This window comes from Seriola aureovittata, chromosome 7 (assembly GCF_021018895.1).
Source record: "Seriola aureovittata isolate HTS-2021-v1 ecotype China chromosome 7, ASM2101889v1, whole genome shotgun sequence".
Taxonomy (NCBI): domain Eukaryota; kingdom Metazoa; phylum Chordata; class Actinopteri; order Carangiformes; family Carangidae; genus Seriola; species Seriola aureovittata.
In genome coordinates, this window is record NC_079370.1 from 23,370,124 (window position 1) to 23,394,976 (window position 24,853).

General features: G+C 40.6%; 1 protein-coding gene across 3 annotated transcripts; it reads left to right on the plus strand.

Moving 5' to 3' along the window:
• Positions 1 to 6,264: 6,264 nt before the first annotated feature.
• Positions 6,265 to 24,652, plus strand: fbxl4 (F-box and leucine-rich repeat protein 4). 3 transcript variants are annotated; one of them, XM_056381337.1, is made up of 9 exons: positions 6,265 to 6,402; positions 7,962 to 8,597; positions 10,557 to 10,893; positions 13,124 to 13,368; positions 13,643 to 13,856; positions 16,434 to 16,505; positions 18,375 to 18,499; positions 19,103 to 19,290; positions 20,476 to 24,652. In XM_056381337.1, exons 2-9 carry the CDS (start codon positions 8,101 to 8,103, stop codon positions 20,637 to 20,639), a joined length of 1,842 nt encoding a protein of 613 aa, XP_056237312.1. In that variant the 5' UTR covers positions 6,265 to 6,402; positions 7,962 to 8,100; the 3' UTR covers positions 20,640 to 24,652. The 3 variants fall into 3 exon arrangements, with proteins under 3 accessions (XP_056237312.1, XP_056237311.1, XP_056237310.1); XM_056381336.1 differs by having other exon boundaries at positions 6,383 to 6,498; XM_056381335.1 differs by lacking the exon at positions 6,265 to 6,402 and adding an exon at positions 6,581 to 6,705.
• The last annotated feature ends 201 nt before the right edge of the window (positions 24,653 to 24,853 follow it).

Below are 24,853 nucleotides of genomic sequence, written 5' to 3' on the forward strand. Positions count from 1 at the left end.
CAAAAAAAGAGACCAATTTAGTCACACTGGGTTTATTTTTATCTCTAAAGTGATCCACACTCTCTATTATAGGCCAAGCATTGTTGCCACTGGCAGAAAGCGAGCGAGAGCTCTTGTAGTCAAAGGTAATTATCTCCTCTTGTCACCCACAATGGATGCCTGCTAATGAGAGCTGGACTTATGATTGGTCGCCCGTGGGTCTGTGGAGACGCTCTGCTCTTTTGGTTTTGACAATAGAGCCACGGTGCACTGCAGAGACAGAGTGACTGGACAAGTCATTCATCTGTGCAAATGCCAGCCAAACTGTGACCACCGGCGTACACAAGATCCATTAGGCTCTTAATTATCAGGGGATACACAGTGGGGTGTGTGCATGAGAGAGAGAGAGAGAGAGAGAGAGAGAGAGAGAGAGAGAGATGAGAAAGGCACAATCTGTGAATATGAGATTGTGTTCATGTTTCTGCATTTTGAAAGCTTCCACTAGAGTTTGTGGTAAAGAAGGAAAGATGCAGCGATCTGGCAGCAGTGTCACTGTGTCATACCAGCAACATTAGTGTTAATAGCCACACTACCTCAATTTTAAGATCCTTCCACATCTGCACACTGTCAGATTTCGTCTGTCACTGCCTTCAGGCCTGAAATGAAACCCAATTAAATTTTGTTCTCAGTTTAATTTGAATTCACTAATCAGAAAAATAAAGGTAAAAAAAAGTGTAATTTCTGGTATCGTTGGTTTTGTTCACCACAGTACATATAGAACCATAACATGATATTAACCACCATTGTTCCTGAAAGATATTTAAATATTACTAGTTCTTATACATGTATGCATGAATCACAGTTAAAGTACAATACTGTTACTTTTCTCAATTTGACCCTATACATGCAATGTACACTTTCTACAATTTCCCAAAGCACATTATAGATTTTTAATATTGTTTTTTTTAACCCTTTAAAGAGTGTTACTGCCAGTGGCTTCAGGTCCAGGCAGCCAGGAGTCTCTATTCATTTGTTTTCTACACACATAGAATGCTGTCCAGATCTTTCAACACACATCGAGAAATGTAAAAGAAAGACATTAATACTAATGCTATTTAAAACTAATAATAATTTTACAGTGTTTTTTGAAAAACAATTGCTACTGTTTTATGGCAATAACTGACAAGTGACAGCAGTAGCTATCATATAACAAACAGACATGGATATGATTCATAAAACAAATTCTGGTCATTGAAAGAACAAAATGTAAATTTATTTATTAATATCATTATAATGCTTAAACAAATTAAGAAGAGAGCACAGGCAGAAGTTGGGGAAGAGGTTACTATAGTGCATATCAGAGCAGTAATGTTACTGCAATCTATGGTGACAGTTTAAGTTTAAAATTATCTAAATTCCTCTCATTTACACACACACACACACACACACACAAACATACACACACACACACACACACACACACACACACAAACACACACACACACACACACACGTGATGTGGTGGATCTTCAGCACTTTTTTTTTTGCAAGTTTTTCTTAAATTTCCCAAAAGTTGGTAACTAACAGTTCTTAAATCAAAATCTTTTTTAGTGGGTTATTACAAAAAACACACAAACCAGCAGTTATTGTGTTTTGACTTGTTAAAACAAGGACGACATTTGACAGATTTATGGACTTCCTCACTAGAAGTGTCTAGAAATGTTTCCACTGTCTTTTCAAAATAAATGAACAAAATAAATAAAAACACTCAGTCTCCCATGGACCCCTTCTAATGAATGAAATTTCATGAACATTAGATACAACAAGATCCCTACTACACGTCCTGAAAGAAGCACAGTCTCCTGCAGTGTCTTCAAATCCAGGAAATGATCCCCAGCAGTCAGATTTTATGGGTCCAGCAAGCTGAGTATGATTTATGAAAGCCAAGATCTGTGTGCTTTGTTAGAAATTATACAGTATGACACAGGTTGTTATCTTTGTAATACAGTACGAGCACAGGTAAGTAAAATACTTCTCAAACCACTAATAACTCAGACCACAAATTGCTTTAACCTTCGCAGGACGCAAGTGAGACTTTATGGGCATTGGAGAGTTTCCCAGACAGACAGTGAAGTCATCGCCATCTCTTCACTGGAGAACATTGCTTTCATCAACTCACACTACTTCTGTGGTTTTTATTGGTTTACTGGTATCATACCAGTAAACATCTGTCTGCTGTGGGTGGAGGGGTTGGATGGGATGGAGCCACAGTGGAGATTAGAGGCTTCTCTTCTGCAGAGAAGAGGCTGTTAGCACATGGGGAACTCACTTAGACTGCAAGCCACAAAACATACTTTTCTTAATATGTGTTTACATCCATTAAAGTTGATGACATTGCAGCATTGGTTTAAGTGCACCGATATATTATTGGAAGGTAAGAACAACTTTCCAATATTTTGTAAGAAATTAAACTGATGCTGAATTCCCTCACAGCTCTGAAATGGATGCAGACATTGATAAATACCTCCAACACTGAGCAATACAATGCATGTTTCTGGAGGTGTTATACATGCCAGAAAAAAATCCTCTAATGCTTGTATTATCTTTGGAAGTGCAAGCTTCAATTGTTTGGCTATAACTTGTGTATTAGGCAGTTACATAGTCTGTTGATAGACAAAATAATTTTTTTTCCCCCCTCACTATGACCTTGACCTTTGACCACCAAAATCTAGTCAGTTCATCCTTGAGTCCAAGTGAATGTTTGAAGAAGTTCTATCAAGGCGTTTCCTGAGATATCGTGTCCACGAGAATGGGACAGACAGACGTACACACAACCTGAAAACAACATGCCTCTGGCTGTCGCGGAGGCATTTAAAAACAAACAAACAAAAAAAAAACAGCTCACATGTGAGGTCACTGCTAAAGATCTGACTGAGCTGCAGGTGGAGGCTCAGAAGTACACCAGGAGCCTGACCGAGCAGCAACAGGCGGCCCCCAGCTCCATCAGCTTGGTCCATGTCTGGCGCGGAGTGTACAATTAGGGAAAGAATGGAGTATAGGGACCAACAACGCCACCTGGGGAATCACACTCCAGGATATACCATTTCCAAACTTTAGCTGTTTGTTAAATGGATACAAGGACACAGGCTCGTTTGCTGATGAGGCTTAGATGCATTAATTTGAAAACAAAGTATTTTATTAGAACCAAGAGATTTAAAATAGCTGGGGACTGGAAAGGAAGATTATATTAAGAAAGGCAAATGGAAATTTACTTACCAATGCTAAAATACTTAAAATCAGTCCAACATAAAGCAAAATTAGGAAAAGAAAAGTAAGCTGAAGTCACTTGTGGAGAGGCAGACTACCAAGGAGTGCTACTACTTACTCACTTCAGGTGCAGCACAGCAAACCTCACCCAAAAACACTTGTATCCCAGTGTCTTCACCAGGCACGCCTAGCCTCCCAACCTCACAGCACTCAGCTACACTGCAAAAGAAAAGCTAATGCAAAAAAATTTATCACAAGTAAAACTAAACAACCAAGGAACTAACAAAGAACAACCAACAAACAACCCAATTGACAAAACAAATCAAACCAATAAAGCATGGATGGGGAGGCACGGCTGTAGCCAATGCTATCAGTCACAATTACAGGAACCAGCAAGAGACTGAACAGAAGCCAGCAGGTGCCCTTTATAACCTGGCCCTGATGAGGAGGTTGGCTGGGGGAGGAGTCTCTGTTCACGAGCCCTACACTACCTGAAGCGCTCCCCACTGCACATGGAAGGTGGTGTTGGAGGCCTGATTGCCTCCTCTGAATGCCTCCATTAACATGCCCTCCAGTTCAGGACCTATTCTAGACCGCTTCCCCTGAAGAAACATGGAGTCCCCCATGTTTCTCCATGCATGCCACCTTTTCCTGTGCCATGAGGGACGACATGGTCCTGTCTATCCAGCAGGAGGTTAGACAGGATTACACTCAGGATGTCCTGGTGAAAAGGATCAACTGCTTTGCAGCAGAGGTTCTGCACAAAATCAGTGATGTCTCAGTGGGAGATGTCTGTCTGCTGTTTTCAGCCTTACTGTTACATAAAAGTGTCTCCAGACCTGAACACCAGAAAGACCCAGTCAGGAGACTTGGTGGATGATGCAGAGGCCAAAACCAGCCCTGCTGAAGATATGAATGAGGAGCCTGGTCTGGGGGAGGACAGCAAACCAATCAGAGAGACAGACTCTGCTGTCATTACTCCTTCATAAACTCCTCATCAACATTACTGTCTAGAATGGCCAGAACCAGACACTACTGTGGATCCAGCTCAACTGGATCCAGCCCTCTGACCCCTCCTGCTGAACCTCTAGTCGCTGCTTTCAGTCCTGGATGGTGAGAATGTGAGTGTGGAGCCCACCAGAGAACTTGAGTCTGCCATGGGTCCAGTTCAACCAGCTCTTCTGATCCTTGCCAACAAAGCTCCTGTCATCTCTGCAGTGCAGGACCTGTGACCTGACCACTAGTGTTGACTCTCTAGCCACCACTGCCATCCACAATAGTTTGAACAACAGCCTGGATGAATCAGAGGAACAGTCAAGGCCAAGCTGAAAACTAGACTCTTCTGTGATTACCACTCCACCACCTTCTGTGACTGTTGCTGATAGACATTGTGTCATCTCTGCAGGGCAGGATGTCCCGATCACCAACAGCCTGGACACAGAGATAGAGACAAATTCAAGCCTAAAACCAGATTATTTTGTTCTTTATCTTCCACCTGCTCCTCTTGCACTCGCTGCAGAAACTCCAGCCAACATTGGCCTGGATGAAGCAGACTCGCCTTTGTTAACACACCACCTCCTCATGTGACCCTGCTGATAAGTCTCCTGTCATCTCTACAGTGCAGGATGACCTGACCACCAGTGCTGAACCTCCTGCTAACTCCACCATCCACAACATTTGAACAAAAACCTGGACGAAGCAGAGGAACAGTCGGCCCTCAGCCCAGAATCTGCTGTTATATTTCCTCCCCCGGTCTCCTCTGCTGAACCTCCTGCCCACACCGCCAACACCTCCAACACAGCCAGCAGCCAGCAGCCAGCAGCCAGCAGCCAATGCTCACACCAGAACCTCACTCCTCCTTTTGTTACCACTTCTTTACCACCTGCAACATCTTGTGCTGTTGAGTCTCCTGTCATCTCTGCTTTACGGGATGACCTGATCATCACGCAGCAGCCAGTCAGTGTGGATGAATCCTACAACACCACAACAGGTACATTATTATTCATATTGACTTGTGTCTGGGCCATCAGGTCCATTCACAGTGGTTAACTCTTCTGCTGTGATGAGTTCAGGCGCTGAACTGTTTCATTTGTTGTCAATTAATAAAACTGTATTAACATTAAGACATGATACAGGGGTTCTTTGTTGTATATATTGTACATATAATACAGCTCATACAATACAGGTGTGATTTTCTTGATTTCTCAAACAGACAAATATCTTTCAACAAATGTCAAATATTCTCAAAAACACAAAACACGTTGATATTAATTACTCATACTGACATGTCTTCAGATTTGATTTCAGATTGGATGGAAAACGTGAACATCAGGTAGCTGCCAATATTTAATCTGCAAAAATGGCTCATCTCATCAAATAAACCAGAAGAGTCAATATGTGGTGAAACTGTAAAATTATAAACTATGGACAAAATTAACAGGGATGTACTATGTTTGCAGTATTACACAGCCCTATGTCGTATGATAGCCTATCACATGTTGTAAGTGAAAGCTGAAGTAGTGTACATAGTGAAATCCAGTTCATCCTCAAATTAGTCTATGCGAGATATTCTGGAAACATTTTTTTCAACACTTTTGAATATTGATTGTAATTATTAAATCTATTTTCACCAAATGAACTCATTAAAACTAAAAACTAAAATAAATCTATCTCTAGTTAGCAAGCAATGCTAAATAACTACTATTCCCCTAATCCTTTGCTTGAAAACAATGCTGACCGGATGTTGATAATTTGCTGTACGGAACTGGTGCGGCTTTTACTGATCCTACGTAATTCTATCAAGTTTCAGATAACTTAAACTCTTCGCATTCAGGTGCCACTTCTGGACAAAACTATGTCAAAGATGACATGTTATTGTTTGTCTTCTGTCGTAGTCGTTTAAAAACTGAAGCGATATCCATCTATTTTGTACAAATAAGTGTGAAAAACGAATTCTGCAGAATTAATCACTTTTATTCTCTGTTGTTGACATGACCATTGCTGGTACGCACTTTGTTTTCTACACTTGAAGTCTCAACTATATGACATCATATAAACTTTCGATATTCTCTGCATTATTTTCCGATCTATAGGGCTCATTATAATGTGAGCTCAATGCGTTTAGCGTTGTCCGACTGTCCCGGAAGGCATCAAAAGGTAAACGGCAGGAATGTTGTTTGGTGGTTGAAATATCCTGATAAAGGGAAGAAGAGGATTCCTCCTCATGAATGGATATATCGATCTACGTTTACCGTAAATTTAACTTACGTCCCATCCTCTATGATTGTTAAGTTTTGCAAAGCTAGCTCCGGAAGCTAACAGTTATGTTTTGACAGTTCAGCTTGTGTGAAGGCTAGCTAGCTAACGCTGGCTAACTAACACCAGCTATTTAACATTAACACCAACAACACAGGCTTCGGGGGAGCTCACCTCCCCTGTAATTGTTACTTCGCTAGTAATGTTAGTATTTTTTTTTTTTGAACTATGGTGTTCAGAAAGCAACAGTTCTTTTCTTGGCAGATAGCTTGTATTCATTGTAATGTAACGTCAATATAAAAATTGCTATAAAGTTAGCCAAGGTTTTGGGATACTTTAGCTTCAATTGCCCAATGAAGTGTCCTCGGTATACGGAAGAAGCTGTCGAAGGGATGACATTTGACAAGACGGACTTAGCTAATGCTAAAAAGAACAGACATTTCTCAGTTGCATCGATAAAACAAAGCGAACTTATTACCGACTAGCCTAAATTGCTATGTGCTGTTTTTCTCGTTTGTATAATGTTATAGCTTGGTTGATACCCATGCTTATAAAAACACTTGCTTAAACCAACAGATCGTGTTGCCCCGGTGTTAAAAAGACCTGCCAATCAATTTGGGAATAATAACAGTGGTTTCAAATATTTCTGATTGGACTATTCTTTTGTTCACCTGTGAATCACAGGTTGTCTCTAAATGAAGTGGTGCTAAAAACCTGTATAGCAGCGAGGTATCAGACCCCAGACCTTGAGGTTCCTGGCGTCCTGCAGGCCAGTCCTGCCAGTTAATGAGCCACTCTTAGTTTGTGTGACATCGGGTGTGGTGTAACTATCTGGGAGGACAGAGCTTGCAGGATACTAGCCACTGAGGCCTTGAAGGAGTTCTCAGGCTAGGGCTTTTAATGATTTGGGGTGTTAACACGACTCTCCAGTTTCGCCTGACAAACATGTTTTCATGCTACTTAGTTTCCTGCATGTTGCTATCACAAGGAATGGTCCTTAATAGACATACATATCTTTCCATCATACACAAACAGTGGTACCAGACTACATTGTGATGGCAGGAAGGCTGTGGCAACAGTAGATAGGTAGTGTCACCATGAATCACACCAAGTGTGTTTGCTAAGTAAGAAGGTCTTACAACTATGGTGGCACATCATAGATGGTGTCAGCTTTAAAAGCTCACCTCTCAACTGTAAGCTTTACTTTATACTCCATGAGCTTTTGTCCTCTGAAAGTTTTCCTTCACTGTAAATGCTCAAAGTAGGCATGGATCTATTAACATGTATTCTCTTTACATTTTACTTTCATTTACATTCAGCAAAAGTCTAGTTGATACAGATTTCTCCCTTTTTAATTTATTTTATTTTTGTGTAAAATAGATAAGCATAAACATTTACACCTGCTGTCCCACTGTTCTCACTCTTGTATGTGTATGTGTTTGTCTCTGCCTAACCTACAGGTCATGCATGCAGCCGGGCCTCTAGCCTGTGCTTTGTACACCCCCAGCACTTGAGCCAGTGTGATTCCACTAAGTGGAGGCTCGTCCTCCCTCTAGCCTCCGTTTCTCCCCTCTGCCCCCGTCAGCCCCAGAGTTCCCTATGTTAACCCTCTTGAGCATGTTTTACTATATCTGTCTGCGGCGACGCTCCAGGAGTGGGACTCGAGGCGAGGCTCTGACCAGTCGACGGGCCGTGGAGTCAGGCCAACGGGCGGTGTTGCCGGTCAGTGTGGAGGTGGAGCAGTATGCAAAGGAGGTTCTGGACTTCAGCTCCCACTATGGCAGTGAGAATAGTATGTCCTACACCATGTGGAACCTGGCTGGGGTGCCCAACGTGTACCCTAGTTCAGGAGACTTCACCCAGACAGCTGTATTCAGAGCTTATGGGACATGGTGGGAACAGTGTGCCAGCGCTCCACCACCTTTCCGCCGCACCCCTAAAGGCTTCTATAGCCAGGATTATATTGAGCTGGGCTTTGAGGAGCCTGTCTATCCTACAACAGTGGAAGTGCTTGAGACTTATTACCCTGGAGCCATCGTCCAGATCTTGGCCTGCTCTCACAACCCCTTCTCACAGAACCCACCTACTGATGTCAGGTAACAACAGCCATCTATTCTGTCATTCTAAGTGCTCCACAAAGATATTAACTTAAGTAACACTACTCACAAAACCATGCAGTACCAGAAAGTAAGTACAATTTTGAAGTAAATGCCAGGCCTCTAGTTTTTGAAATGAACCCTGGCAGCCTTACAGACATTATCTCATTTATCTCATATCACATTGATATTTATAATATAAGTTATGCCTCACAAATTGATGCCTGGCATTCGTGTTCTTTATCATATTGAATGTACTTTATTATCTTACTGTTTTTGTAAAGCACTTTGTTATATTGTTATGGAAAGTGCTCTACAAATAATGTGCATAACTACTTATGGATCTTATTTCAAATCTCCACAGTGTCCTAGAAGAGTAGCACTTATGTTTCTGCTTTCCACCAATGAAACCAAAATGTGCATATGTAATCCTTAAGATTCTGTCATTACGCTTTGAGAAAACATGTATCTTTACAAATACAATTAAAACTGTATTCGTACAAAAAAACCAACAGAACCAAAATAACTAGTTAAACTGGCATTTAGAAAAAAATCCAATTCCTGGTTAAGGGAAAATTAATGGTAGTTCAGATACAGTGGGCAATGATCAGTCACTAAAAAGGGAGAGAGCCAACCTACCTCATGTTCCAGTGACACAAAAAGCTTCAGAGATTCACCTGAGTGAAGAAAGGTGATTTTTGATAAAATAAATTTACCAATTTGAATTTAGTTTGTGATGACCATGTGTTGTGGTGTGGGAAAAATACCAGGGATGTGTACAGAAAAATGTTACTTGTGTGAAACAAACCTGGTCATGTAACTATCAAATGAGAATCTGGCTATTTGCAAAATCCATTCTTGCTGGTCATTAACCAAAATATATTCTAATCTTTAATTAGTGAATTTTGCCCCATTTTCTCTCCCACACATCATAATAGGGGTAATAAGTGATAAATATTTTTCAGCCAAATCTTTTTTCTTTTGACCATTTTTTTAAATAAAAGAAATGGGTTAATATTTTAATACCTTTTTTCCCTCATACAGCATGTAATACTGATTGTTGGACAGTGATATGATTACAATGAACTCCACTTCAGATGCTAGTCTGGTGTCAGTAGAGAATACCTCCTGAGATGGATCTCAATCTTCATATTTACATATACATACTTCATACTCCATCCCTACAATGTTGATCTGCCTCCTGAATAGGACCAAAAGAGGTATGATTTATAACCAGTGTCAAGATAAATACCATGGAGCCATTGCCATTTGTAAAATCACCATAAATAAGAATCTGAAAAATAAAAATCTGTCACAATCACAGTGTTTATTTGTCCTCATCTCTTCTGTAAGCCGCAATACAGACAGCAGCAGCAGCAGCAGCAGGGAGCTCGCCCATCTCTGCCCATCAGTTGTCCTTCGTAAGTCATTGCTGGTTTCTGTCAAACCAGCAATCTGCGAATTTGTGAAGGAGGCATAGAATTATCCCAAACTGTCCTTTTTTTTTTTTTTTTTAAACACAAGTCTGTGTAATGGTTTCAGTACATGACGCATACAATACAAGCTTAGAAACACTGGGCCAGCAGTTGAAGATGAAGTGCAAGATGAAAGTTAGGGTATATTGTCCTGATGGATTATGAAAGTGGTCAGGTGTTATAAGTCATATAAAGCATTGGAGTGCCACTGTTGAACTATAAAAATGACTCTAGGTCTGATGGATGCTGTGTGCTGTACCGCAGGTAGACCGGAGCCCACAAATCAACAGAGTTATGGGCCTATTTCCAGGGGTAAAAAAATTAGTGATCAAAGGTTCCCACTTGATATCCTTCATGACAAACTTGCTTTCTCTCACTCTTTGCCCCCTCTAAGATTTAAGCCAACTATCTACATGGACATCTTGGTCAAGGATGGTGCTGTAGTTTTACAGTACAACTGTTGTGTATACTTTCTCTTGTCCAGATGGGAGGTGCTGTGGTCAGGGGAGCCCACCAAGGTGCTGACACCCCAGGCACGCCAGTTTTCACCCAACATCAAGCACATCAGCTTCCCCACCAACCTGCTGCGTCTGGAGGTCAACAGCTCCCTGCTGGATTACTACACCGAGCTGGATGCTGTCATTCTCCGCGGGGTTAAAGAGAGGCCTATGCTGGCCCTTTATAAGATGCCTGTCATCGACATTAGTGACCTGAGTGACAGTGAGGAGGAGCTGTCTGATTTGGGCGGTCCTTTCAGGCAAGGAGGAGATGGCAAGCACCAGAGGACAGGAAATGGCTACTTTGACAAGCTGCCCTATGAGGTAATTACTGACCGGAATGATTTGTACATTGATGAAAAGACACTTAAATTTTGTTGCTCTGATTCTGTAAGTCCTGATAGGGATATTGGTACAGAAATATCTTTTTGACCAAATGCTAATTTACAAAATATTAAAGTTCCCACATTTTATAAAGCAAGATTTCCATTTTTCCATTTTTGATTATAAAGCAGGTCTAGGTTTTTTATCAATACTGTGAAAGTATCAAAGCGTTCAGTCCACAGATAAAATTCAGAAACTGAGCCTTAAAACCAGCTGTCAGGACTTCTGTAACTTTGTGATGTCACAACAAAACGGTCACCGCTCTCAGCCACACCCCAAGCCGCACCCATGATCCAGCCTTGCAGGATTTGGTTTCTCTGAATGTTTCACTTGAAGTCTGCTATATTTTTATTCGATCCTCAGAAAACAGTCAGCCAATCAGAAGAGAGGCTCAGAGCACCAACCTATTGTCACTCAAGCTCCTGAGAGAAGCCTGAGAGAGGAGATATAAAACTTTGTGTTACTTAAAAGTAGAAATATATCTTCTTATCAACACTTCAAATAAATCACCGGAACACTGGAAAAGCATAAAATATGGGACCTTTAAGTTTGATGCATAATTCTGAACTATGAATGATATGAAGGTCCCACCTGACACATGTAATAAAAGTTGTTGTCATCGAACCAGTTACAGTAAATCTCAAAGCAGATGTTTGGCTACTTTTAAGAATTAAGATGCACAACATTGAACCTAGTAGAAATAATATTATGTGCCAGAACGTGAAAAATCACAAATGTTCCTGTCTTAGCCTGAACTAATGGTAACTTTCACTGTCCATTGGTCTAAATTTTTAGCCTTTGAACATAAAAAGGAAAATAATGAAAACTGGCCATGATAAATTCTGAGAGTCTAAGGTGAGTTCTTCATATATCTTGTTTTGTCTGACCAATGGTCCAAAACCAAAACATATTTATTTTACTGTTATTTAACAGAGCAAAGCAGCAAATTGTCACATTTGAGACACTGTACCCAGGGAATATCTGACATTTTTATTTAATTTAATTACAACTGAAACAATTTGTTTATTATCAGAACTGATGCTGATTAATTTTCTTTTGACGGACCACTTCACAGCCACTCGGAAGGTTTGTAGCAGTTGGTGCTTAAATGTAAATATCCATATGCACCTGCATCTTATAGGGAATTATACACCTTTGACGTGCATGTTGTTATTTTAGTCTGCTGTAGCACATAAACATTTGACTGTCCTGAAAAAAGAAAATGGGGAAAAACATGAAAAAAATGGAAATAGCAAAATCATTTCAGCTTCAATTTGTCCCTTTATTCCCCAAAGATAATTCATAATAATACAGCACAGTATTTTAAGATTTGATTAATTATCATAAATTTACAGCAGATTATGATCATACCTTATAATAAATTCTAAAACATATTTGCAGCAGGTAGATCAAAAATGATTATATGTACCCTCTGAGTATATACACAGACACACACACACACACACACACACACACACACACACACACACAACACACACACACACACACACACACACACACACACACACACACTCCATTTAACAGTATTCCACAAAAACACGTGAATATTGTGGCTTGGACCCGTTGTGACACCTGATCTCATATGCACTCACGGACACACAGTCATTTTAATGCCAAACAGACATATCATGTTGTCTGAGGCGAGCTTCAAAACATCAGCAGTGCTCTTGATACTCGTTCTCTTATCTCCTCTCCAAACCGCTGCCATTAACAGCAGTCTTCACAACCGGCGTGTGTTTGTTTCAGAAACACAATATAGCTATTATCTGTCAGCTGATACGCGCTTGAACACTGCGTATTGTTAATTCACTGCAACACACACTCACACGAGCACGGTCATTCTTTCAATTTGAGAGGCACATGAACAAAGTGCGAAACACGCCGGCTCACCTCGCCACTGATCTTGCTATCAGTGCTTTGTGTCCCAGATAACCATTATTTAGATCTGACTGACAGAGGGGGCACAATTAACATTCTCTACTCCACTCTGTTATTCCCTATTCTGCGTTATACTTTCTGTATAACACGTTATACTTTCTGCACTCACATCTTTTGTCTCTCTTCTTTCTTTTTGTCCCCCGCTCCCCATATCTTACCCTTTCCTTTCTCCTCTCGCCTCCTAACCCCTCTCCCCATCCTCCGTCCACAGCTCATCCAGCTGATACTGAGCCACCTGACCCTGCCAGACCTCTGCCGTCTGGCCCAGAGCTGTAAGCTGCTGCACCAGCACTGCTGCGACCCGCTGCAGTACACCCAGCTGAGTCTGCAGCCCTACTGGGCCCGGCTGAGTGACGCTTCCCTGGGACACCTGCAGAGCCGCTGCACCCTCCTCCAGAGGCTCAACCTGTCCTGGACCGGCAACCGCAGCGCTCTCACCCTGACCGGCTTCAGCAGGTCAGACTGTCAGCAGTCCACAAGTGCTAAAAAAAAATGGCACTGACCTTGGAAAACTAGCAAATACTCACAAGCATAAGCATTTGTTTTGAGAGACAAAAGAAACTTTTTTCTGTCATTCATAACAAGAATAAAATACAAGATCCTGAAAAGGTATGTTAGCATTATTTTCTGAAATAGGGACAGAGGGACTTGGAAGTTGCTAATGTGGGATTCATTTATTTTCTTTGTTTTGTTTCTCCTTCCACTCATTTCTCTCCTTCTCCCTCCCCAGTTTCATGAAGGCTTGTGGTCTCAGCTTGGTCTGTCTAGAGCTGTCATGCTGCCATTTCCTGAATGACGCCTGTCTGGAGGTCATCTCCCAGACTTGTCCAGAGCTGCAAGAGCTCAACCTGTCCTCCTGTGACCGCCTCCACCCGCAGGCCTTCACTCACATCTCGAAACTAACCCGCCTCCGCAGGCTCGTGCTCTATAGGACCAAGATAGAGGTAGGCGTGGTCAACAGTGGGAAATCACAATCAAAATGAAGATTTCAACTGCTGACTTGTATCTGTTCTGTGCAAATATTACAGGTCAACTGATCTCTGTAACTTAAATAGTTGCCCTGGCTGTTTGTATGGGGATATACAGGTTGCTACCATATAGAAGTAGCCTACATGCCTCTATTTCTTTGGCTGGATGTCAACAGTCGGGCCAGCCCCATAAATGCAGATGTTGCTAAGTCACTGACCGATGAAGTTACACCATTGGTCAGAGCGTTTGAGTTTCCCAATTGATCGGTGCTCTTTCAAAATGGTTTTGACGCAAACAGCCAGTGTTGCCTAGTGACTTTTGGACAAACCATAGCAGCTTTCCTTTGAAGGGAGTTGCCAGTATTGCCCTGCAAGTTTGAGGTTAGGCTTTCCCTCTGCAGCCACACCTCTCTTTGCTGACCACATGGAAACTGACGTGAATAAACTTTTTCTGAGTGATAGTAACAAGTAAATATAGCGGAAATCACAGCACAGCCATTGTCTTTAACCTATGTGTTCAATGATTTTGTCAGATGATGTCATGATTATAAAATCAGGATTTTAGCAGCTTCTTTGAAATGACTTGAAAGTGACTGGTGGTGAACATGTAGTCTTAATGGGACATGCCAAAAGAGTTATTTTCATTTTTTAGCTGCTAGGCCATTTAAAATATACAAGGGGCCAGTAAAACTCTGATCTACTGGCCAAACAGGGAAAATGATACATTGGGCACTGATAGCCTTCTCACAGGTACTACTTCTTCATCCTCTAATGTTGGACTGAGGGCAGACTGGACACTACAGTAGAGGTACAGTGAGGTACAAAGTGGTATTACAAGATGGGACGGGCCGGGCTAGTAGACATCTCTGCAACACAATACATACTGTAAGCGTCAAAACATTCAGTTGATAATTTTAGTTAGTTATTGGATGTTTTAAACTAAAATACTTAGATATTGCCCTTTTAAAGATCCACTACAGACATGTCAAAACACTCAATTCAGCAGTCAATCAATCAGAGTTTATTTATTGGACACAAGATCTCTCTTATTTCACTGAACATTCAATTCTCAGTAGGTGCACTGGAGGCTTCATGTTGCCACACCACACTGCCGTTGGCTGTACATGGGACTATGAACTAGTTGCGATGTCACAAAATCATGTTTATACACACAAAAACATTAAACTAACAATTATTAAACAACAGATAAATGTGAAAACCGCCTTCTACTGTCAAACACACATCATTTTCCACAGTGAAGAGTACAGATAACAGTGAAGATAACAATAAGCAACAATAAGCAAAGCATATTTTTGAGTGAAGGGGGACTCGTAGTTATAAATAGTAATGAAAAAGTGAAAATAAAAATGTACCCATTTTATCACAAAATGATTAGTCAGTCAGTGTCAAAACGAGGTTTTAGCAGTGACCAAATGGCAAATTAACAGGAATATCTACTTTTTTGGGCAAAAACTGAGACGTTTGCTGGTCAGTCATATCATTTTTAACTTCAGTTTAATAACGCATTTATGCTGTAGCTCTCCATAAGCTGCTTATTTGATGCTACATGTTTTGGGATGGATGCTGCTAATTCTCTGTTGTTGTGTTTTAAGATGAACTGAGTAGACTCTGAGCTCAGGGCGTCTTACAGACACGTCCTGCATGTGTTCGGGTTCAGGCCTGTCTGACGTGTAAAACCACTGTCTTGTGTGTTGGTGTTACACCTCAGCGTTTCTCCAGTGTTTGTCATGTTTCGGAGCGGAGCTGTGGGCAGGAGGCAGTGTAGAGTTTCTGCGGTGGAGCCAGGCAACATGCTGCAAGTTGTTTATACCCAGGCAGACAGAGCGAGCTGTGTGTCTGTTTGAAGCCCTGACATCTCAGCTGTCATTACCCTGTCACTGTTCTAATTAAATGGCTAGCTCGCCGCAGAGAGGCGTTTGTAAAGATGCCAGCAACAGACTCGAGTACACACACCAAACACACACACACACGAGAGGCTTTCCCTTTCATGTCTGACACTTTCCCCTGCCACTGAGGTTCATGTGTTGGCAATTGCAGTGTTGAATTCCCATATCTCCAACCTAGCTGCAATGCCACTGGAGAGGTCTCTGTCCTTGCTATGCTGACTCTGAGGAGATGTAAAAGAAAAAAATCTGTTTGTGCAATATTAAATTCCCTTAAATACAGTAAGTGTTACCTGAGTACGCCAGGCAGCAGACAGGAAATCACTTAGGAGAAACTTTGGACGACATGACTGAACCCGTTACTGTGATTTAAATGTATATTGTTAATTGAATGTATATATTTTTTTAGATTTACACTCAGATAAGATGTCAGGGGTTTTGTTTGTTGTTGAACACGTTGCTCCAATACAGCAGTTTTATTTTTTTTTTTTTCTAGCGGTTTTTTTGTCCTTCATTGTGACCTTTTTGTGCTGCCCTTATACTAGGCTGCAGTCTCTTAATTATAACCATATTACAAGTGGAATGAATGACACTTTTCAAAAGTATAAGTAAGTAACTTTGTGTCTTTCCTTTCTCCTTGTTTCACCAGCAAACAGCTATTCTGAGCATCTTGACTTTCTGCATAGAGCTCAGACACCTCAACCTAGGAAGCTGTGTGAGGGTGAGAATGTACACACACACACACATACACACACACACACACACACACACACACACACACACACACACACACACACACACACACACAGAGGAGGACTCCAGAGCCTTGTCACATTGGATGTGTCACTGCACATAAATAAGGAAGCTGTGAGGTTCTTTAGTTTCTCAGTAAACAAATTTGCTATTACCTACCATGAGGTTTTACATAAACCTAAAGGAATAGTTCAAAATTTTTGGGCAATACACATTTTTGCTTTCTGGGGGAGAGTTAGATGATAAGCTTGATAGCACTGTCATCTGTCAAAGCTACAGCCAGCAGCCACTTAGCTTAGCTTAGCATAAAGGCTGGAGATGGGGAACCCTGGATCTGTACTAATCCACCTACCAGCACCTCTAAAACTCATTTGATTAATAAGTACAAAAAACAATGTGTAAAAAAAACAACTATTTAATGTTTCTTTCAGGTGCTAAACCTTTTTGTTGGCTCTGTGCACATAACCTCCGTAAAACAGCAAGTTTTTTTTTTACTTTTTACTAAATAAGATATCACATATTAATTCGGTAACTTTGGCAGAGTCAGGCTTGGTGTTTCCAGTCTTTATTCTAAGTTAAGCTAAGCTAATTGACTGGTAGCTGTAGCCTGATGTTTAATGTTACAAATGTCAGACTGTTCCTTTAACGATGCACTGCTCAGTGAGTAAGTCGGTCATTGTGCACAGTGCACAGTATGTGGCGTTTATGGGTTAAGGTTAGACAAGTATGTTCACTTTAAAATACATATTTTTTGTCAATATCAAAGATTAATTAGCCAATTAATGCATTTTTCTAAAGGGTATTTCAAAAAGAAAAGAAAATTTCACCTTAAACACATTGTTTACTGACTGTCTAAATTTCTTACTCACTCAGTCTTTAACTGACAAAATGACTCAGTCATTCAACCACACACCGTGTCATTAGCTGAGTTTGTATCCAAATGATTGATCTTTGATGCAAATCATGATGTAGCAAATGAGAAAATGTGAGAAGAAATGCAAAATTTCAGTACAGTTTCCTCTTGTACTTTCTCTTCAGACATAAAGTGTCATCATAATGGAATAGAAATACATAATGACAGCAACTCTATCAGCCAAAGATTTAATATCAGTCCACTGCTAAGAGAAATTCTGCATGCTGTCATTTCTGTGGGCGAGGTACTTGCACTGGCTGTTTGGCTGCTGAATTCCATTTCTTTGCTTTCATCTTTGGATGAAAGGATGAAATATGGCCAACATTACCTGACACCAAAGAACAATAACAGTCGCGCAAACACAAATCACTTCTTGAAAGACAATTTCCTTTTTTTGTTTTTTGATGATGATGATGATGTTCTCTGTTAGAGCTTTGTTCTCTCTTGAGGAAGTGATCTTATGTGCCTCAAACCAGCCGATACATCTAAGCAGCTTTTTATCATGGCTACATTTCAAAAGTTTGTTCAAAATACACGAGAGAGATGGTTGGAGGAAAATGACTATTGACTGACTCACTCACTACTTCATTCTCTTTAACTGGCGTCCTCAAGGCAAATTACTGAATTCTGTGACTGTATGTAACAACCAGGATTTTATGGTATCTGTAGTAGCTGAAGGAAACATCACAGAATCTCCTGAGCTTGCTGATAATGTTTACACAGACATAGTAACCATTCATAAATCATATCCGCTGAATCAGCTGCAACATTGGAGGGGGTTGCTGTAGATTTGCATATTCTGAGGGTCCGTTTTCAAACTGGTGTTGACTCTCCAAAGATTCTCCATGAAGCTTCACACAGTAAATTCTGCACACACCGGAGATAGTGTAAATCGATGTTAGCTGCTGCCTGTCTCTCCTGCAGATTGAGGACTATGACGTTGTGGCCAGTATGCTAGCTGCTCGCTGTCGCTCACTCTGCTCAGTGGACCTGTGGCGCTGCAGAAACCTGACAGATCGCGGCCTGGCCGAGCTCGTCTCTGGCTGCAGGTAGGTAGTGTTGTTGTGTTCTGTGCTTTAAAATCATCACCGAGGAGATCATGTCTGTTGCCCCATCCCATTCTCTTGAACACGATATCTCAGTTAACGCCTTGAGGAATTTGAATTTCTTCAAATTTAGCACAAACGTTCACTTGGACTCAAAGATGAACTGATTTGGTGGTCAAAGGTCAAGGGTCGCAAAACACACTTTTGGCCATCAGAATTCATATGCTATTATGACACAATTTAACACAAATGTCTAATAGGATAAAAACATGAAGGGATGACATTTTATATCCAAATGGTTAAGGGTCAAGGGTCAACTTCACTGTGACATCATTTTCTGCAAAAGTTTTATTTTTTGCTATCATTCAATGCTGTAACTCAGGACGGGGAGATTGTGACCATATTTCCTGCGACTTAGCAGGTTGGCAGAGGCATACAACCATGAGGCAGTAATTCTAGTTAAATTCTTTAATGCACCATTATGCTAATGAACAAGTAAAATATTGCAGACCGCAGAGCCAAAGCAGATCATATCTGATTCCACTGAGTCTGTGAATTTGTGGACTGTATCACCCCAGCTTCCCTGTTTGGTCTGTGGTTGTTCAGGATGCTGGAGGAGTTAGACCTGGGCTGGTGTCCCACACTGCAGAGCAGTACTGGATGTTTCCAGCACCTTGCCCGCAGCCTGCCACGCCTGCGCAAACTCTTCCTCACCGCCAACCGCACCGTCTGCGACTCAGACATAGAGGAGCTGGCCGCCAGCTGCCCCTCATTGCAGCACCTCGACATACTGGGTAAGCAATTATCTCACACATGCGTGGATATCCCTTCACAAACATTTGTTGTTCATTAATTATTTGTTAATTACACTCATGACCGGCTTATTTAAGCATAGCTGTTGATATGTTTTTCATATAAACTTCACATTTAGTAGAGCATTTCCAATGTGGGACGCGATCAGATGTCAGTAAACTGCGACGGAACCACAGCAGCTACACAAAGCCGCACAAATATGCAAAAATTACCATGTATAATGTATGCATGTATAATGGCAACATGCCAACACTGTTGCCTTGTTCTTTACATCTGGCCATCATCACATCACTCAGTAAGGGGCTGCATCAGAAATTCACTTCATATGTACATGCTCCTGGAGAATAATTTTTTTTGCTTGCATTAAGTTTAAGAGATTAATGCGCATGTGTCTTTTTCGTTATACCTGTTTTTGTCTTACAATTGCATTTGATACTTTTCCCACATTCAGTTATAGTCCTGTCAGTATACAATCATTGTATACATTGTGAAAGGTACATGTTGGTATGATCATTACTTATGTGTCATTTTTTTGAAAAATTAGAAATTGTGCATATTTCAGTAATAGACGCATATATTGTTAATGATTACATTTATTTATGATTCATGGTCATCATTGAACCATCACTTGACATTGGATGGGTGTGTGGAAAGCCCAATCCCAAATATGCATTTGAGAATTTTCAAAAACTCCCAAATTAACTGCGAACAGTAACACAAAGAATCTGCTTAATATTGGTTGAAATACTGCACAGTAAGCAAAGTTGCAACAGCTCACTGCAGCAGTAACTTCTGTGCACTAGCACTCTAGTTCCAGTTGCGTAAGTTGATGAGTTTGACAGCACAGTAGCATGACGAGTGTTATTGAGGCTGGCTACAGTTTGCTGATGTTATCAGTTCTTTGGCTATTACAGGTGTGATACAGCAGCTGGAAAGTAAATCATGAGTAGCATAACTAAACAAAATAACATGACGCATGTTATTTTGGTCTGGACTATGTCTATAATATGTATCAGTTTTAAATATCAATGGTGATTTTGGACATATAGCAGGGGAATTTTCTCAATATATGTCTACTCTGTACTTGCATTATTTCCTTGTATGTCTTTGCTTATGTTTTTTTTTACTTATCTTCTTGTCCCTGCCGTGACGCGACTATTGGACAGGTACACGGTTGGTGAGTGCTGCCTCGCTGAAGAAACTCCTCAAGTCGTGTCCTCGACTTCTCCTCCTGGACGTCTCCTTCTGCTCCCAGATAGACATGCGGGTCGTCCAAGAGCTCTGTGGCCTCTTCCCCAATGTTGCCATCAAGAAGAGTTTCACTCAGTGACCCCAGCACTGTTTAATTCCCCGCTGTCCGGAGGAAGCAAGAGCAGGGAGGTGCTCGCCAGCAAACACTGCCCCAGAGGGAATGAGAGTCGGTTGAGATGCTGGAGGAGATTGCACTTCTGCCTACATCTGTATCACAGACAAGATCTTTTAGTGGTCAGGAAATAAAGCAGTTGGTCCGGGTGAGGAGGTTCTTTGGATTAACTGGCTGAACACTACAGAGTCCTAGTTAATGGATTATAGAACAAGAGACTTTTTTTGTTGTAATTTTTTTTTTTTGGACACTTGAAATCAGGGTCGTTGCAGTAAAGCTGCTACATCTTCCCAGAATATGAATCACCACTTATATATTGCCAAGAAACACAAGGCTTATAAAATATGCCTTGCTACTGGATGCAAGACACACAAACAACCCAACATTTATGAGCAATCCTCCCTCGAACATCTTAGTAGGACAACAAAATGGGATTGAAAAAAATGTGTGACATACCCTTATTGGATACTGAGAAAAAGTAGTATTTGGTAGTCACATACTCATGTTAGCTGGTAACATATTTAAAGATCAGGGCCTTGGTCAGTGCCTTGTGCAGCAAACATGGGCTATTTTAATGCACAATGGTGGTTCTGACGGCATCTGTCAACATCAAGCCAGCTTGATCTAATTATAAGAAATCATACTTGATGCTGTTGTGTTCAGAGGTATCAGGTGCGTTGAAGGTGAAACAAAGGAGCAAACGCAGCCTTATTTCACACACTGCACTGTGTGGATTGTGCCAACTCGAACCTTAATGCAAGTATCACAAGTTATTTGTTGCCGCAAACTGACTGACAGAGTCACGCAGGAGGGTCTCATGTTGATGTGAAACAGCAGCAGCACACCATCAACTGTCCTTATACCTGAGATCCAACATGTTTTCATCTAAAAGCATGTGAGAACTTGTGAAAAAACAAATTGGAACAAAATGAGTTTTAATTTACACATGCTATAAGTGGAGAAGTAGAAAAAAAATCAAATCAACAGCTGACAGACTGGCTCATGTGAGAGCAGTGAGAAGTATAGAAAAGCAGCTAATCCTCACCTGTGAGAAGCTGAAACCAGTAACTGCTTGACATTTTGTTTTTGAAAAAAATTGACTGAAACAATTTATTAAGTTACCTAAAGTTTGCAACAAATCCATTTCAAAGTTTTCAATAGCATTGTTTTAAATAGTTTTCACCATAATTTACAGATAGATATAATAATGATATATAAATCAGAAAAGAGCTTTTATTGAGATTGTGGGACAGTAGATGCCTTCCACACAAGGCTCTTTTCATGGTTTAGACCTGTAGAGAAAGTCACCAGATGGAACTTGTCCCAAGAAGGTGTATTTCTGTTAAAATCTGCCGTTTAATGGAAATTATTTGTTTTATAGCTACGTTTTTGGTTATGTGAGATTCTTCTGAACACTTTATCTGGCCCAAGTAAAGCAAAAAATTAAGGTGAGGTTAAAGCTAATTAGACTGATTAATAATTGTGTATGCTGAGGTCATACAGGTCATTCATTTTGTTAGAATCATTTTGGCCATTTTATTTATTGGGAGGTTAAGGTGTTGGGCTTTTAGGATGTGGACACAGCAGTTTTGTCTCCAAAGCTAAATGAGGAAGTGAATGTCACTGGTTCCACTTGTTTTTCCTGTTGTTAACATTAAGCTGTTCGTCTCTGCTGTTTGACTGCAGCACTACTTATGTACTTACCTACCAAGACGAAGACCTACCGATGGGGAGGAGTACAGTGAAGCGAGATGAGAATGTTAAAATGACGCAGTGTAAATAGACTATGTGATCTCAGTATTTGTCCTGAAACTCAGGGGTTATATATTTCATCTGGTTTTAATTTTTTTAACATATATTTTACTTCAGAAACCAGCACAACAGGCATCTTTATAGACAGCAACACCAGACTGAGTCAGCTTTGAGGTTACCTGCCATAGGTGCTGTTCCTAAACAACAAAGACACACGACACAAATGATCAGTTCGCACTGAAGTAACTGAGACAAAGGAAAAACTATAGCTTGCTGAGTGTTGAATGTTGCTGTAGTTGTATGATTGTGAAACATATATTCCTGTTCCTAATTATTTAATTTTTGTAACATATAAAGCCACAGTTGCAGTGTGGCAGAAGTGCTTGAGAAGCATTTCTTTTTTTGAAAAAACTTGAAGTTTTCTTTTAAGCACACGCTACTAGTCAATATTCGTGCCTTATACTCCTGTTTGAATGTGATGTGATGTCCATGTGGTTTAGATTGTAGTGAAGTGCTTTGCTTTTACGCCCTTCAACCAAAGTTATACAAAGAAACCTGGTCATTAGTCCCTCTACTATATATGACCAGTGTATATGCCATATATTGTATATCAGCCATGTTAATTAATATGCAAAATATTATTTATTTATACTTCCCTGTGTGATAAAAATGTTATTTAAATTCATTATCCTTATATACATAAAGTGATGTACGTTTCGGGGAATACAGTGTTTTGTTTTCTTACCCAAAGTCAAATACGAGGATCAATATGTATGTCAATCTTATTGCATTCAGTAGGTATAGCCCAGCTTAGCACAGAGAATAGAAGGACCATTTTAGCCTAGCTTAGCAGAGAAAGTGGCAGGACCTCTTGGGTCTAGTTTAGCATGGAGAATAGAAGTGCGCCCTAAGCTTAGCTTGCTACAAAGAATGGAATCAGGGAAAAAATGTTAGCTAACTGTATCAACAGTAAAAAAAATAAATAAATAAAAATAAAACAATGCTTCCCAGCTAGACAAGCTACACCTGCAACAGTGACTGTATGTAGCATTGCAGAAGTTCAGGTGGTGCAGTGGGGTTGCCACACACACCCTAGTCTGTGTATATGTTAGCTTTGACGCTGTTGGAAGCATATTTATTTTCACTTTTAAAGGTGCAGTGCTAACTAGCACTGTAGGCACCACTGTGGTCACTGAAATCATGTCCACAGTATTCGTTCTGCAAATAGTCAAATTACACATCAGTGTTCAGTCAGTCAGTCAGTCAGTATCTTTGGATATCTGTTTTATGCAAAAAAGTGTAAACGTTGTAGAAGAAGGTAAGATTAACAGAAAACGCAGCCGAACACTTAAATTAATTAATACTGTATAAATGTTAATTTTTTGGGGGGGGTAAATTTGAAATGACTGGATTTGGTATTTCTAAAATCCTCACTATGGTCTTGACGGTAGCGGTTTCCCTGCTCCTTTGTGCTAAGCTAGGCTAAAGTCCTTACAGAGTTGTACAGGATGCCTAATTATGGGTTGATGGAAACCCCCAAAATGCTGGACTGTCCCATTAGAATTGTATTTATGTTGAAATTGATATTTCTCCATTTGTTCTCAGTATCGGTTGTGTCTGAAAAGGAATGGGTGTTTTAACAGTAATGTGTTTATACAGAAGCCCTTTCATTCAGATGATGCAAATTTTACTTCAGTGAATGGGAATCAGATAATTGTAGCTGAAAGCAATTTTATTATAGTTGGTTGAGCTGAAGCCAAGAAATGCATACATCACGTTTGCCCGGTCCAATGACAACAGCAACAAAATGAAAACACTGACCATGCACAGAATACTGTGTACAGCAATGATCAGACACAGCATTTATTTAAGGCAGACTATTTAAAAAAAAAAAAAAAAAAAAAAAAAAAAAAGAACACCATTCTCAGATGAAGCAGTTTGGTTCAGCACTCTCCAGTGTTTGTGTTGTATTTGCTCTGATCGACTGGGACGACCCTGCTTTTCTGTCATTTAAAATGCATTCTCTCTCTTTTTTTCTTTTTTTTTTTCCCCCAGTCTGGATGTGTGGTCAGCCTTTGTGCCACTGGTAAGGACACGCAGCGATGCTCCCTGTGCTGCAGTGTGAAAGCAGCTGTTGTGTGAAAAGATTGTGCCTCTGTCATGATGAAACTGGGTGCTTCACTTTCACCAGATTTCAAATAAACTGAAGGCTGACGACTGATACAGAAGGCTCTGTCTCTGTGTGGCTCCTTTAATTCCCACAATCTTGGTGCAATCCTGTAGGGACATGGGTAATATAAGGAATCTGACAGTAGAACAAAGTGTTTACATAACTACAAATGCATTAACTAATGCTAATATGCCACTTTTCCTTATTCTCCGGCTTCAGTGAACAGGACGCCATCACTGTCAAAACAAACTGTTTTACT

Bases quoted from the DNA above. Each gene is read 5' to 3' on its own strand.
- fbxl4 (XM_056381337.1), top strand. From the start codon at position 8,101: ATGTTAACCCTCTTGAGCATGTTTTACTATATCTGTCTGCGGCGACGC. The intron at 8,598-10,556 runs GTAACAACAGCC...TCTCTTGTCCAG, and splicing joins AACCCACCTACTGATGTCAG to ATGGGAGGTGCTGTGGTCAG. The intron at 10,894-13,123 runs GTAATTACTGAC...CTCCGTCCACAG, and splicing joins TTGACAAGCTGCCCTATGAG to CTCATCCAGCTGATACTGAG.